Below are 17064 nucleotides of genomic sequence, written 5' to 3' on the forward strand. Positions count from 1 at the left end.
CCTCTTGTTTCTAGCATCTAGTTAGAAAATGTGAAATTATAGACTAGACTATAAATGTAAAATACAGGAAAACAGGAATCAATGAGGGGTCTTGGGTGTTTACATTGTGACAGAGCTTATTGTTCTCTAATCTGGTCGTATGTTAAGTAAGATTTCAATTCTAATCATTGTTAAGAATGATTGGGCAAAAACAGTGACTAAAGCAAGACCGCTGATGTGAGAAAGGGGACAAAGTAACACAATAGAATGCTTAATCAATATTATCTAAGGTTTTTAAACCAGACTTTGTCTTATCACTTATTTATCCATTAGATAATTAAGAAGAACCATCGTTTAAACGTAGTCAGTGACAGAGAATAATGGAATGGCAAATGAATGTGGCAAAGATGTGTTCAACCAAAAATCATATATTCAATGAATAGTTTGCCGAAAATAGAATAGTCTAGAGAATAAAGGAGTTCCAGATTGCAGCTTTCTTACTGAGGGGCCAAAGTTAGAAACTATTCTGATCTCATTTTCAGCAGATGACTATATATTGGGAATGACTGTTACTGGTGTTTAATCTGCTTTACTTTGATAGTCTAATGTATTTTGCGAGGATAAGACTTTGAAGGGCAGTGAGTAAGAGCTGAAAGAAATGAAAGTAAAATGTCAGCACACTGCAGCGACACTCGGTGATGGACAGGGGAAGTGTCTCTGGATGCACGTTGACGTGTATTCAGACAGGGGCCCAGGCACAGCGGACCAATCAGGATGCGGAGGAGAGGCAGGGAGAGGACCGGCTGACAGACACACCGGGACAGAGCTCCGGCCGCAGCCCCGAGGCGGTGACAGCGAGTGGACCCGGTTCTGACCTCACCGTGCCGGCTCTTCAGAGCAAGGTAAGACGGGTTTTCTAACATTTCCCTCATTATTAGTATTAAGGACTTTAAAAACAATCACTTTGCATAGTTTTGCCAGGTGATTATTTCCCCTACTCCCACACTCCCGGCCAGGATGGCTCGGAAACGTTAAAGTTAGCCAGGACACAAAAATGTGTTTCTGGTCGTGACTTTCAAAATAATAACGTGTGTGAGTAGTATGCGTAGCAACAACCTTTCCGTGAGCGTCTAATACTTTTATTTTGAAGAGGAGGTTTGTGTTCCTTCATTAATTTGGTCTCATCCGGTCGCGAGCTTGACGAGCCGCTGCCGTGGAGGATTTAACTCGGTGTCGCGCGCTGTGTCTTTTGCTTGCACCGATACTTCGTGGAGTCCGGAAATGAGTTTGTGTGTAGTTGTCTCTGCCTGGACCAGTGAGAGACAAGTTGGGTCAGAAGGACTGAAAAAAGGCAAATAAACTTCATCCACATAGTTTGGTGCCGACTGAGGGTGTGGAGTCCGAGTGTGACGCGTTACGTCACTCGTAGTTTCGCTGAGCTGAACAAATCAACAAGTGGCCTCAGTGCTTGAGTAGACAGTGTCAATAAGTTCACCTCACTGGTTCCCACTGCGACTATTCTCCTTTAACTGGATCACTGTTCAATCACCATATATTTATAATTCTTCAAATAGATAGATGGACCGATAGATAGATAGATAGATAGATAGATGGATGGATGGATGCACTTTCTTGATCCCAAATTGGGGAATTTCTGTGTTGTAGCAGCAACATAAGCATAACATACACAAATATTAAAGATAAACACAGAGTCCAGAGTGTTCTCTGTCAGACACAGAGGTGTGGTAGACCTTTCGTGCTCTGCAGAATTTGTCATGACTCATGTGCACAAAGTGGCCAAATCAACAAGTGGCCTCAATGCTGGAACTCTGTGCTAGTGGGCAGCGTCAATCTGACAAGTACAGTTCACTTGTTTCCAGTCCAACCCATTCTCAAATCTGTTCTTTATCAATGTTCTTCACTCTATATTAAGTATTCTTTAGTTCAAAGCATAGATTTTTATAAAAGGAGACATTTCATACCTAATATGCTACTTAATGATGAGATTAAGTTTATCACGACTTTTCATCAGTCAGTTATAAAATTGAATCAACATTACACTTATAGAGGACAGTTATATAAAGTGTAAAAAATTATATTCTTTATTTCTGTGCTGTTCTTTGTAATTAATTTATTTTTTGACTGATATGGACCGTTGAGTCTGAAATAAAGTTCAACTAACTTTAAAAACCACAGTTCTGATCTCTTTGCGTTAAGCTGAAGCTGTTTGTAGAGCGGGGCTGGTTTCCAATCTGCAGATATTTTTATTGCATCAAAAATATTTACTGGTTTGTACTTTGCACTGTTGTTTTATTATTTCACGTAGAGTGTGACGAGAATAGAAACTGAAAGTTTTTCATTTCTAAAGGGGCGGAGTTTAACTGGCTGCACAACAGGAGTTGTTTCGGATCATCTTGAACTTTTTGGAAAACAAGCGATACTTTGGACGAGTTAATCCACAAATAAATGCCTACATATAAGACAGCTGAGTGAAATGGTATTTGAACATTTACTTTCCTTCCTTACCCTGACTTAAACACACGGCTTACTTGGAAAGTCTGATGAACAGATAAAAAATAACCTGTCTAACTAGTAAACCAGTGGCCCAAAGGGTGTGTTCAATCCAAATACAAGGTGATGGAAGCTTAAGCTGGATTCATGGCATATTGTCTTAGTTGTGTTGTTCAATTTGGTTTACATGCTTCATATGCAGTTGTTGATGCTTATTTATGGAGCTGCTTCTTTTTTCAGATGGCTGACGGGGAGCTGGTGAAGAAAATGCTGCGGGCCATCCTGCAGGCCAACAAGAATGGAGTGTCTCTGTCACGTCTACAGTCAGAGTACAAGGAGCTCAACGGAGAGCAGATACCACACAAACAACTGGGACACAACCACCTGGACACACTGCTAGCTAGCATTCCGTCGGTTGTCCGTATGGAGCGCAACCGCTCTGGAGAGGTGTGTGCATACTCTCTGTTCGACTAGTGCCACTAAACGTTTTTGATATAGCTCATACCAAACCAAGATGTAATTAATTAGACTGATGACAGCAGTTTGCTTATCAGTAGTTTGTAGATAGCTATATAGAGCTACTATACTGTAATGACCTTCCCCCGAATAATTATGGTATATTCTTTGTGGGATATTGATAATATATGGATACGCTTTAAATGTGTCTAAGTGTTGATGGAGCACCCCATACAGGAAGGTATCCATTTACTGTATGTCACAACCAAAACTCCATTAAACATGTGGGAAGGTCAAACTACCCGAACTTTCTTAATGTCCAAGTAATAAGTTAGAATGTTTCCCCTTTACCCAGTCGGGTCAAACAATCCATTAAGTAGCATGAAATAATTATCATGTGTTGCTTTTGGAGTTAACAGCTTCATCGACCTTGTGATCTGTTTATAATATTCTCTATCCGTGTAACCCTCTCTCTCATCAGATGGTCTATTTTGCCTCGGGGGCCAATGAGACGTCCCATATAGCCAAGGTGGTGGCTCGCCAGCGCAGCTCCAAGAAGACGGGCCGACCCCACCTCGTCAACACACAGATGAGGGTCAAACCAGCAGCACCACTTGTCCTCAATGGTGAGAGTTACTCAGAGCATTGGGTGGCGGCTGCACTACTGCACGGCCATTTCTTTAGGAGGAGGGTTTGAACAGAGCACGTTGCCTTTGTGCATGTGGGTATTCACAATTTCCTTAAGAGTCATCAAGGTAATGCATACTGTAATTTAGGGAGGAACAGAAATGGCAAGGTAATGGCACTAATATGATTTTCAATGTGAATTTCATTACACTATCCAAAAGGAATGTAATCCAGTTTACAAGCTGCACACACCACCTGCAATCTTACAGCACTTTCCAGTGATACAGATATTTTTAACTTACACGTACAGAGTCACGAGTTGGCTGTAAATCAGTTAGGTATCGCAATGTTATTAGCTCAAGCGACCCCATGACCCTCTTAGGATAAGCTGTATAGATAATGGATGGATAGTTGTAGTAGATTAAATGTAGTAGTTCCTGCTTAAATCAAAGTAGTATAGCTTGTACTTGATATTTTATATCTTAAACCTAATTGCAAATGTATCATCTTTGAAAGCTCTTGATCTTACGCACGGTGAATATTGACACTGATGTTTATGTGGTGTAATGCAAAATGCCTCATGACTTCCCTTTGTCCTGATTTTGTGAAAATAGATAAAAAACTATAGAAACAAACTTTTAAAAGTTATTAGATAGTGGTCAGCCTAAAACATTTTTTCTAAACTGCCTGAAAGACACCAAAAACATAACGCCCTGAAGACAAGATGGCATAAACAAAGATAACTCTGCAAGTTATTTTGCTCAGAATCATCTTAAAGATCCTTTAAGAAAAAAATATGCTGTTTTTATTTTTCTCTCCACATTTATTCACAAGCAAAATATTAGAATGACCAAAGTAGTGCATCTGCAATTAGATTTTGCATGGAATTGTGTATATTTAGTTCTCCTGTGACCTCTCTGGCATCCATGACAACCACTTACTTTCTTGAATATTTCCCAACCTTTCCCTGGCTCCTCTTGAGCCACAGAGCACCAGGACTGCAGCAGGGGAGCATTACAAAGTGTCCTGTGTGTGTATCAGTGACAATGGAACATAAGCAAAATACTGTGATTCTACGTTTGTGTGGGTGATTGGCTGGCTTATTTTAACTGTTGTTCTGTGGAGACCTGTAGTTCCAAGAATATCTCACACACACACACACACACACACACACACACACACTATCCCCGAAGCAGAGCAATACGCAATGTTCAAGGCTGCTCAGGTATCAGGCTAATATGTGTTTAAAGATGTCAGCACACATATACGCACATACTTACATGTACACACGCACGTTTAACCCTTTATTAAATTTCTGCTCCACAAACACACTTATAAAAAGTGCCAGACAGGCACATATCCAAACTTGCAATCATACAAACACCTGCATACACACACACATACACACACTGCAGCTTATAAACCTCCATTTGATTGTGATGCTGCAGAATCTTTTTAAAGAGTCAGAGGAGGATGCAGGAGGTGGTAGCGGCAGGGAGGCGAGAGGGAGGAGAAAAGGAGAGGGGAGCTGTGGCAGCAAGCGGGAAAGAAAGCCAGTAGGATGGTGAACTGGTGAGAAGGGAGGGGGAGAACAGACGACAGGGAAGGAGGGAGTCAGAAAGAGGGAGTGTGGGGTTGAGCATTGAGGTTTGAGGCTAATAGAGCCTATAGCTGCTAAGACTCAGCTGCACGCGAAAAGCTGCTGATTCGCAAATCAACCTCTCTCCCTCCCTCACTCTCTCTTGTTCTCTCCTTCACCGTCTGGGGATGTTTATATTCAGGCAAAGATAGGCCAAGGATTGTGTGTCCACGCCGGTGAGGTGACGTGGCGTCTGCTCTGATGCATGTGTGTGGGTGTGGGTGGGTGTGTGTGTTTGTCCATTCCTTATATTTGCATGATAATTAAGCTTCTGCGTGTCTGAGTGTCTACCTGCTGAGTTTCTGTAACATCTGTGGGTCTCTGGAAGATTTGTAATTTAATCAATCTGAGGATTTGTCTACTGATTGATCACTAGTAGCACATATAGGGTAAGCGTATATCAACTCAGTGAGTTTCTAAGGTGTACCCTGATTAACTGGCTTGTTATTGTTCTGACACTGGAAAGATTTCAAGAAATTCAACCAAAAGAGAGAAGATTAGAAGCATGAGTAAGTTCTACACCTTGCTGGGAAAAAGCAAGATGAAGAAAAGAGTGAAAACAAAAGGAACAGTAGGAAGAAGAATGGGGGAAGATGAAGAGGAGGAGTGTGCAGTTGAAATGACTAAGGGCTATGCAGAACAAGGTCTAATGGTGATGTCACTCAGCTGAAATGTCATGTCATGCTGTGCTTGAATCATGAAACAAATACAGTAATCCTGCTCTTTGTAATATGGACATTTATTCTTCCCAGTAGTGTTAGTGGTGACTTTTCCAGTCTCACATGGAGGAGGGTAATGCTAAAAGAACACAGAACTAGTTGACAGCATTCTGTATGTATATCATAGGCTATATTAGATAATATGCTCTTTTCATGTAGTTTAATTCACCAATTTAACTTCCACACACAATATACTTTGGAATAAACTAGAAAATCTTATAGCATACAAAAAAACAATGATGCTGATATATATATATATATATATTTATTTATTTTTTTCAAAGTTATCTCGAAGGTGCCATTTGTAATTTAAGATATTGTGATGTTCCTGCCTGCTGGCTCGCGAATCCACACAATTCATCACTACCTCTTGTATGTACATTCATCAATTATCTGCAAAATTACACTGTTTCTTCTATATAGATACAATGCTCCGTCTCAGGATCAGGTCCCACTGTTTGTTTACTTGAAGTCCATAGTTTCACATGTCTTGTTTGCTTCCCCTCTCTCAATGTGCAGCCAAACCTCAAACCTCATTGAGGCAGCCGAACCACCGTGGACGTGGTGGGGGTAGAGGAGGAGGCGGCGGCCGAGGGGCAGGACATGGAGACTCCAGGCAAGTCAGAAATATGAGGGATGGCCATTCAGAGAGCAAGGCTGGGCCGCATCCAAACAAGATGTCCAATCAGAACACACCCAACAGGAAGGGGAACCCACCTGCAGAGAAGTGAGTGAGGAGGAGGGTTTAGAAGAAGATGGGAGTAAGAGGCTGGATATAGAGGGCAAATTTAGTAAAGAAATTAATTTGTGACTTCTTATTTAAAGTCACATTTTATTTTATCCATTTTTGCTGGGAGAGGGTGGTGATGGCCACTTGTCGAGAGTTTCAGCCATCTTTGAATTTACAGGGAAACATGGTATAATATGCCCTATTAGCAGCGCTGCTTTCTCAGGGCAGACTGGATACAGTGACTCACTGTCAGAAAGTCCAGACAGGCCAGCGAGTAGCTGGTTAGTATGCTAACTTCAGTTGGAGAAAAGACCTTATAGAAATGGAAGCAAAGTCTGTCATCCTGAGCTCACACCGAATGCGACACGCGTCGAGATTACCCAAAAAAATAAACCCTTTCTCTCTCTCTCTCTCTCTCTCTCTCTCTCTCTCTCTCTCTCTCTCTCTCTCTCTCTCTCTCTCTCTCTCTCTCTCTCTCTCTCTCTACCTCTTCTTCCCTTCCTTACTTCCCTCCCTCCCTCCCTGACTCACAGTGCTGTCTCTCAGTGCTGTCTCTATCTTCAGCCCTGTCTCCTCTCCTCCCCACCTGTGTGGTATGACCTGAATCAGGTTGTCGGTGAATGGGAGGCTGGTTGAACTCTGGTGTTTGGTTCATGAGAGCAAACGGCCTCTCTGATGCTGCTTACTTAGCACTGGTGATGTGCTCTCTGGATAATTCTGGTTCTCTCTGCGGACAGAAAAAACTCCCCTCCTCTGTCAACGTCCTTCCTTTCACTTTTTATTGGCACAAAGATATTTTTGAAAATCATTCGACTGGTCTTTGTCTTCATACAGCTACTGTCTTCACCTTGAAAGGAGTTGAGTCAAACATCTGATTTATTGTTTTTAAAGAATCTGTCCAACATTGTTGGATATCATCAATTTCCTTTGCTTTGAAGTGATGCAAGATTAATTCAGCTCATTGACCTGTCCTCCAATGCACTTCCATCCACCCATGGCTCTGTACGCCTGTCCACTGTGAAAACAACTGACATCAGTCCTCTGTCTGTGTCCCCGAGGGTGTCCTGTGGGCCGATTGGCTCTCCATAGCACAATGAGGCAACAGGGTGGGAAGCCTGGTGTGTTGGCAGAGGACACGAGCCCAGAGCAGGGGGGCTGTGAGCCCTATCTAATCCCCGCTCTATTCTCTGGTAGATTAGCGCTTCTAAACCGACACAGAGTGAATCAGCACATCTCTCTGTATCCCTCTAGAACTTCCAATGGACAGTGTGTGTGTGTGTGTGTGTGTGTGTGTGTGTGTGTGTGTGTGTGTGTGTGTGTGTGTGTGTGTGTTTGTGTGTGTTTGTGTGTGCTATTGGATGCCTGGAAAATGAATGAATGAATGAATTACAACAACTAACTTCTATTATAATGACAGCACAGGGGACATGAGTAGATGAGGCCTTTCTGTGCCTGGAAAGAAGAGCAAATACTGTTCAAGTTATTGTCCACACTTAATTCTGAGGTTGCTTCGGCAAACATTTATCAATATTGCAAGCAAGATCAAAAGAAAAGTGCAGCCCTCAATGTAACAGGCTCCAGAAAACCGCTTCATAAGTTAACAGGTGCTGTTTGTGCCAGCTTTAATGTAATTCCATCAGACTGCAGTCCTTTTCTTTCTTGTTTTCCATTTGCAAGATTCTTCTCCACTGCCCCTAGTAATCCTCCTCCATGTTGTGTCCTCCTTTGTCCAGGTCAGATAAGAGGATGACCCTGCATTCACGGTTTCATAAAGAGGTGCACGCTCACCTTTCCAGAAACCCCCCACAGACTGGCCGTAAGTAGGAAAGCCTTTTCTTTATTATGCTCAAGCTTCAACTAAATAAACAGCAATGTTGCCAAGCACATATTTGAAAGTTTCCAGCAGTTACAGATTCTGAAAGACAGCCTAAATTGTTAAAGCTGCTACACTGACTGGTTTAAAAGCCTGTGGTCCCTATTAAAAAGATTCTGTAATCTCCTCTCTTAATTAAGCTAATTTGAATGTAAATAGGATTTCCATTCCATGTAAAGGCATATCCAAGGGCAAAATGAAGAATATCTTGGGTTTCTCATTATCTATCGTTAATCTTTCCCTTCTTTCTATTTTTAGTAACTTCCTTTGTTAAAACAAATCCAGTAGTCTCAGAGGCAACAAATCAAAGCATCATCATACTATAAAATGAGTGTCTGTAATCTCTCCTGCGTGTTTCTTTCTCCAGCACCCATGAATCTGAACGAGAGCCTCAGCTCGGGAAAAGGAAAACCCTACAACCCTCAGCAGGTCCAGGGGCGCATCAGGGAGATCCTGGGGAAGTACAGCAATGGGTTTTGGGTATCGAAGCTTCCCCAGATCTACAGAGAGCTGTACAAACAAGACCTGCCCACTGAGGCTGCCAAAGACCTGGAGACCTGGACACACATATGCACTGTATGCACTCTTTAAATATTTATTTTTACACTTGACTCTATATAATAGTGGCAAATAATTCTGTTAGGGAGAGTGAATGGTTGCTTGTCTTATGTTGGCCCTTTGATGGCCTGGCGCACTGTCAAGCGTGTACCTTGGGCTGGGATTAGCTCCGGCTCCATCTGACCCTCGAAAGGATAAACAGTATAGATGATGGATGGATGGCACAAATTTGGTTCAGAGGGAAAGAGAAAGATCTGTATCGGGAGCTCTCTGTTATCAACAACAAATTAATTTGAAGTCTAAAAATGTATTATTGTAAACAATACTTTGTGAACTGCTTCATGACTTTGTTGGCATGTGCGATTGTTTATAATTATTCCTTTTGATTCCTCTTCCAGGTAGAGAAAACCTGCAGCAGCAACCCGACAGAACTCCTCCTCTACCCTGCCAAGGAGCAGACCACCACATCCTCCCCTTCACCAATCCTCAACCTGAACTCCACCAGCGCCCCTGTCCCAGTATCAAACACCCCCCCTACAGATAAAACCTTGTGTTCCCCTGCTCAACAGAGATCCCCCACCACCCATCTGACTCGCTCCGGTTCTCCCTCTCCTCTGTCTCCGCCATCGTCCTCCTCGTCCCCAAGCCCTCCTTCCTCCCCTGCCTCCCTTAGCCCCGACCTGAGGCTGAAACTGGAGGAGTTGCTGGTGAAGTATTCCAACGGTCTATGGGCCCACGCACTGCCCAAGCTCTTTCAGGACACCTACAAAGTCAGTATCATTTTACAACTCTATCTTGTACATGTCATTAACATATTTTGGAACAAGCCGCATTTCATGGTTTTATTTTATTCATTTGCAAGACCAAACTGCCCACACATGTTCTGGAGAACCTTCATCTCCTTTCCGACATCTGTACTATTGACTACCCGATGCCTGACAACCCTAAAAGGGCCATCCTGTACAGGAGGAGCAGCACAGGAGATGGAGGAGGAGAGGATGAGAACTGCAATAGGAGGAACTCTTCGACCAGTGAAGAGGAGCTGAGGGTGAGGAAGGAGCTGGGGAGGAGGCTCAGTAACCAGGCGGTGCCTTCTCTGCAAATTCCCAAAGAGGAGTATCCCTCTGTGCTGGTGGTGGATGCTACCAACACCAACAGTGTTATACTCAGGTAGGAGAAAACAGTAAGTGGGAGTGTGCAGTGAGATTTGACAGTTCCTGAAACACTGTCTCTCAACCTCTCCCAGGTACATTGGTGAGGGTTACTCCCAGGCCCAGGAGTCCATGGAGGATGAGATGAGAGAGTTTTATGGCCTGAACCAAAGTACTCCACCTCCTTTGTCCTCTCCATCCTCCGGCCAACTTGTTGCTGTCAGAGCTGAGGAGGAAGAGGAGATCCTGAGGGCACAAGTCTGCGAGGTCATGGCTGACAAGGTCAAGGTGAGAGGTCAAAAAAAGAAAATAAAGAATTGAGGATGACTTGTTTGAGACAATGATTTCCTCTCAATTTACTTCATCATTGAAATCAACTGATTACAACAAAAGCCATGTGCATTTTTTTCATTCCACTTCATTTTACCACTCCTGTCAAGCTTGATGGTTCCAGCAGTGTGTAAAAATAGTGATAATGAATGATATTTATGAGAGAGAGGAAGTATTAATGATCTCCGGGGTCTTTTCCTTTGACTCTCTAGGTCTACTATGTGGATCATGGGTTCTCCGAGGTGATCAGCAAAACCAAAGTGTTTGAGCTGCATGAGAAGTTTTTCAAACTGCCTTTCCAGGCGACCAAGTGTAAACTAGCAGGTAAGTGTGATTCAGCACTTCATCACCCCAGTCCTCCTTGTTTTCCCTTCATCACTATCATTTGGTTTGTGGTTCAAACTGATATAACCTTCTGAGTGTGCGTCCAGGTCTGGAGCCATTCTGTCAGGAGCCTGCTGTGCTGAAGACGTTTGAGACGATGGCAAGTGGTAGGATCCTTTTGGCTGAGATCCTAGAGAGAGGGCAGACCCCTCTGGCCGTCCTGTACGACACGTCGCAGGATGATGATGTCAACATCAACGCTGCCTGCATGAAGGCTTTGCATGACAAGACGCTAGCAAGCCCGTTACAGGTACAGAAGACAAATGTGTGTATATAATGTGTGTGTGAGTGAGAGCATGCAGCGCACTAACATTCTATCAGTCGCTCTCCTCAGGTGAACAGTGCTTATATGAATGTGACCGTCAGCAGCGTCTGCTCAGATGGAACCGTCTACTGTCAACTGCCCTCCAGAGGCCTGGCCAAGCTGAATGGGTTACTGGAGAATATAGAGACATACTTCCACTCACAGGTTAATACCATGCTACATTCTCTATCTGATGGAACTTTTAAAAAAATGGGGTGCATGCAAGTGTGTTGATAAAAGCATATACCTTTCTTTTTACGTACTTATGTGTCCTAAAATAAGCTTAGCCGAGCATTTTTAGTCAGACTGCATATTATTCAGGAGTGAGCAGACTAAACTTACTAGTTCATTTCGAAAGCCTTGTGTCAATGTTTGCTGTGTTGCTTCCTTCAGACGGAGTTGTGGACAGATAGAGATTAGGTTGATAATCTGGAGTTAAGACATGGCCAAGCCACTTAATTTATTGGCAGCATAGTGGAGCGGGTGCTTTTTCTACATCTGCTACTGCTCTCCTATCTGGTAGCTACGTCAGTGTCAAGGTACAAAACACAGCGTGGATTCTGGTAATGTCTTTTACAGTTCTGACCTTCTTATTTTGAAGAAAGGGCATGTACAGCCTTTAAGCATGCAGGATATAACTTGGGTCTAATCTAATCTGAAGAAAGGGTTAAAAGTTAAAAGCTCAAAATATATCAATACTTGAAATCAGAATTTTTTTAATACTTTATTTGTTACAGTACTCCCCCCTCTAGTGTTATCGTGTAATCAATCAACTTAAGAAGATGGTAACAGAAGTTTTAAAGTTTTCAATTATTCTCCAGTGTTGACACTGTGCAGTTGAGAAGGTCGTTAAAGGAATTCTGCATATGCTAGTCAAATTGCAGTGTACACCTGCAGCAGACTGGACAGGTGCAATGTCTGAGCTATTAATTTTTTCGAAGGATTAAGCATCAGTTCCATACTATGACACTAACTCTTGTTTTCTCCATGACATGATGAGGAAATGTTCTGTTCTGTGTTCTTTATTTTATATCAGGTCACTTCAGAGTTCCTGGTCTCCAGACCCTTTTGTGGGAAAGGATGTATGGTGCGCTACAAAGGCAAATGGTCCCGTGTAGAGGTGAGAAGATACAACTGTTCCCTTTAGCAAACATTATCAAATATGTTGACATATGCTTGATTTGGCTTATTCCTGACAAAAGGAATCAGGTCACAATTGCCCAGGATAGTCAGTTGTAGCTGTCTCATTGAGCCCAGAAAAGAAAGACCTGAAAAAATGTATCCATTGTTCATTAGTTGATTATTGTAGTGATTACTATAAAATAAGTTTTAAATGTATAGTATGTAACTTTGGCTGTTCTGGTTCTCCCAATCAAAACAATAACAACAAAAGTCAACAAAAATGTTAACATATGTTAAGTAATTATATCTTTAAAGCCATGAATCTCACTACCTGGCTAATCCCTTCACTGTCTGCATTTCCGTCTTTAGATCACCAATCTGCATGGCAGCAGAGTCCTGGACATCTTGTTTATTGACGTGGGCGTGCAGGCATCTGTGGAGGTGTTTGAGCTGAGAGAGATCCCCCCACTATTCCTCCGTGACATTATGGCTATCCCACCACAGGTCAGCATCTGTGTCTGTGATAGCCAGCCAATAGAAACTAACTATTCAGAGATTTCCGGACACTTACTACTATATTTGAATGCCCTGACATCCAACAACCTGTGTGTAGGCTGTGAAGTGCTTTCTAGCTGACCTAGCTGTCAGTGTTGGGTCCTGGACTCCAGATGCTGTCCATTGGCTTCGAGAGAAAGTGCTCAACATCACTGACTGCAGCATGAAAGTAAGTTTCTGTCAGCCATTGTCAAAATAATGACCACTCCTACTATTATAAGCTTGAAGATGTTACAACACCCAGCAATTCACTTTCCGATTGAAATCGAACGGATAGCAACTCAATATTCAGTCCGACAAATGAAGTTTTAAATATTTGTCTGCTTGAGAACCTCAGACTTAAAACGATCCTGTTGCCTCCTGCCTACACCACTTTCCTTCCTTGTGTCATTCACTTTTCATCGCTCCCAAGGTGGCTAAGGTAGACGAAACCAAGCGCTGCACTTACGTCCACCTGTTCACCGATAAGAACTTCCATGACCCGGCCCGCAGCCTCAACCATCAGATGGCGCAGTCTGACCTGTTCAAACATCAACCAGATGTTTTCCTGACGAGTCACAGGTTTCTGCTGCTTTCTTCTTAACTCTAATTTCGGCATCATTGTCTATCTTATGTATTGCCTTACAAACTGAATCACTTGTTTGTGAATTTCATTTCCCAGCCCCGCTAAGATCTCCACAGCCACTTTATCCTCCAAGACTTCCAGTACCAGCGACTCCACTAACGGTAATAGGTCCACTACTGTCCCAGCTAAGCCTCAAATCCGAAGGGCTCTGCCGGGTCAAAGAGGAGGCGGAGGAGGTGGAGGAGGAAACACAACCAGCACCACCCTACCAGAAACGCCATCAACTCCCTCAACCTCTCTCCAGCTGCCACCACCACTAGAGCTGCCTCCAGCTGGTAATGATGACATAAAACACAACAGTTGTTTAGTAGTTATTTATTGGTTAGTTATTAGATGATACACTTTATGCTCATATTCAGGTTCATCATTTAAATTCGTACTATTACTAAAAAAGGTTAACATGCTCTAATATTCAGAAAACACCTCGTTTTACTCCACTTTTCACCCTCTGTCAGAATAGCTTGGTTTTACCTCCTGTATTTAATCTTCTTCTCCTCAGGTAACAACATAGATGTCTATGTATCCGTGGCGTGCCATCCGGGCCACTTTGTGCTGCAGCCCTGGAGAGATATGTACAAATTGGTGGTGTTGATGGGAGAGATGATTCTGTACTACAATAAAATTGAAGAAAAACCACTCAGTATAGAGAAGAATCAGATATATGCTGCTAAAGTGGAGAACAAGTGAGTGAAGCAATGTCATTTCATTTCATTAAAAAACTGTTGGCGCAAGTGAAAAAAGCCAAGAAAGAAATAATTTGAGTATTTGTGGAGACTTCTGACCTGTTTCTGTGTCGTGGATATCCAGTAACTACTCTTCATCCTTTTCTTCTCTCAGCTGGCATCGTGTGTTGGTGAAGGGAGTTCTGACCAATGGCTTGGTGTCTGTCTATGAACTGGACTATGGTAAACATGAGCTGGTCAGCTGCACCCAGCTCAGACCTTTGATCAAGGAGTTCAGGCAGCTACCGTTTCAAGGAAGCACTGCTCAGCTGGCTGGTGAGTGGAGTCCAGCTACATAGGAAGCTCTGCCACTATACAGTCTGATACTAATGTCTCATCTAAACTCTACACATGGCTATATGCAATTGTTCTCTATGAGACAAATTGGGATTTGTGAAAATGGGCTGCACAAATAAACTTTGATTGATTGGTTGATAATAAAGACACAACATGCCCAAAAATAGAAAAGAGCTATTAGAGGGACAGTAAAGATTTGTTTTTATGGTTAAAAAATGAAGCAAATTATTCTAATAATTCTAAGACACTGGCAATTATCATCCAGATGTTTCTAATATGTAATGTGGATGTGTTCATGTTGTGTCATTCGTGTGTGAGAAGTTGATCTGAGAACTGACTGTTTCCTCTCTGTTACTCTCCTCAGGAGTGAAGCCGAGGCAGTGGTCAGAAGAAGCTTCCATCGTTTTCAGGAACCACGTGGAGAAGAAACCACTCGTGGCCCAGCTGGAGAGCCTACAGGAAGCCACAAACCCATGGGAGAGGAAGTTGACAGTCTTCCTGGTCGACACTTCCCAGGAGGAACGAGACATCTGGGTGCATGACATCATGGCTGAGTTTGCTGATGAGATTACCAATGTGTTGTAAAACAAAACATGGTCGACAAGTCTTACTAGTCAAGCAGTTGTCCTCTTGCTCAATGAAGACACTATGAAATGTGAATAGATGAACTAGGATAAGCTTATCCAACTTTATCTATCTACCATTTAGGGAGACTAAAAGTAAACAGATGAAAGGAATGAAATGAAAGAGAAGGGAAGAAGAAGAACAGGAAATTGAGTGGGTTTATAGTATGTGGAGACTAATAATGACAGAAAGACAAGAGGTACAGATGTAGAAGCAACTTGCTTGTTGTGTTAGGGGCTGGACAGTGAGGGATGTTGTGATGTGATTTCTAGTGACTGCAGTTTGACCATTGGATAAAACACCCACGCATGATGTTGTGGTTAAGTACTAACTTGATACAAACACATTTACAGTTATATCTATCCATGATGTTCTCACAAAGCTGCTTTGTAACATTTGGTTTGGGCTTTAAATCCAAAGCAGCATCCTGAAGTATTGAGAGCTCATGCCCTTTTAGTGTGTGTCATACTACAGACACCTGAACACACTGAATCCTGGTAATGTTGGCGACAAAATGTACAAATTAACTGTGCAAGCTCTCAAATGCTGGGAAAACTTAAATGCATTTGTTTACAACAGCCGCTTTATAGATGTGTAGTTATCAGAAAGGTTAAAAAAGCTACAGAGCAAACATTCTCCTAAGGGGAGGAGATGTGGCTGAGTCAAGATGTTTTTATTTTGTGATAAATGTATTCACAGCCAGAGACAAAGTGAATATTTTTGAAAATTAGATCTGATCGAATGTGGTCACAGGAGACACATTGAGGACGCACTCGGACGCCAGGTAGGAACTGACAAACTTAGAGATGACCACTTGTGATTGGATCTGTCAGAGGTTAATACCAGGAGTGAACAGGAGAAGCATGACACAGACATTAACAGGGTTTGCAGAGGACTGGTACACTACGTCAGATGTGTGTTGTTTTTTCAGTTGTTGTTGTTCATCTTGACGCTGCATGCACTGTAAATAAGTGGTGTTTTTTAATTTGGGAGTTAACTGAAAGATTGGAGAGAGCTGAAGGTTGATAAAGGCATCAAAGCTACATTCTGACGGCTTGTAAACAAGATAAATGTGACTTTTTCAAATGTATTTTTGAAGAAAAAACTAAACACTAACATATATGTGAAATGCATGTGTTAAAACCCAGGTCCTGACTGACCGGTCTAATACATAGCCTCTCCACCTGAGACACCAATGCAGTGGGACTTTCAGGGGGTTAACCATTTCTCCTTTCTTATTCCATGACCGCAATTCTTTGATTTCTGCAAATTACATGTGCTGCATGTTGCAGATGTTCCTGAGTTGTGTGCACATCTAGTTATAATAATAAGATTTAGATACCAGTAGTGTTGTGCCAGTAGATTTTCAAATAGAAGATAATTTGATATTCTGATGGTTGGTCCATCAAATGTTGCCCTGATGAGGGATTTAACTCTGAAATGTGACGCAAAAGCACCATGATTTTGGATGTGCAATGCTGCTACAATTCCATGAGAGTAAACTTGACAACGCTCAAAGCTGCATTGTTGTTAACAGCTTAAAAGTGACATGAATTTAATTTATATTTAACTTATATCGTCTAGATTATAATAGTTATTTTTTATCATTTCTAGTTTGTTTAACAGTGACCTGGAGGGAATAGAGGATGTTTTTGGAATAAAAAATGTATTAAAGGTTTAAATGTGATCACTGAATTTAATAATTGCTTGCATTATATTGAAATAGTGTTGTGGATGTTTTACAGTGAAAGACAACAAGACTAATTTACATTTCTTTATTAAAATAGCAAAACATTTGAGTCTTATTTACATGATTTATATGAAAAGCATGGTGTGTATTTGATGCTGTGCTGCATCA

General features: G+C 42.1%; 1 protein-coding gene across 3 annotated transcripts; it reads left to right on the plus strand.

The window, feature by feature from the left end:
* Positions 1-761: 761 nt before the first annotated feature.
* On the plus strand, positions 762-16888 carry tdrd7b (tudor domain containing 7 b). 3 transcript variants are annotated; one of them, XM_053415587.1, is made up of 21 exons: positions 767-881; positions 2348-2476; positions 2731-2937; positions 3428-3572; positions 6451-6658; positions 8395-8477; positions 8902-9110; positions 9491-9862; positions 9955-10262; positions 10339-10531; positions 10786-10897; positions 11005-11207; positions 11292-11426; positions 12298-12381; positions 12753-12887; positions 12997-13107; positions 13351-13499; positions 13600-13838; positions 14063-14246; positions 14401-14561; positions 14947-16888. In XM_053415587.1, the coding sequence occupies exons 2-21, from the start codon at positions 2474-2476 to the stop codon at positions 15165-15167; spliced, it is 3462 nt and encodes a 1153-aa protein (XP_053271562.1). In that variant the 5' UTR covers positions 767-881; positions 2348-2473; the 3' UTR covers positions 15168-16888. The 3 variants fall into 3 exon arrangements, with proteins under 3 accessions (XP_053271561.1, XP_053271562.1, XP_053271563.1); XM_053415586.1 differs by lacking the exon at positions 2348-2476 and having other exon boundaries at positions 762-881; XM_053415588.1 differs by lacking the exons at positions 767-881; positions 2348-2476; positions 2731-2937; positions 3428-3572; positions 6451-6658 and adding an exon at positions 7800-7851.
* The last annotated feature ends 176 nt before the right edge of the window (positions 16889-17064 follow it).

Source organism: Pleuronectes platessa, chromosome 23 (genome assembly GCF_947347685.1).
Source record: "Pleuronectes platessa chromosome 23, fPlePla1.1, whole genome shotgun sequence".
Lineage (NCBI taxonomy): Eukaryota > Metazoa > Chordata > Actinopteri > Pleuronectiformes > Pleuronectidae > Pleuronectes > Pleuronectes platessa.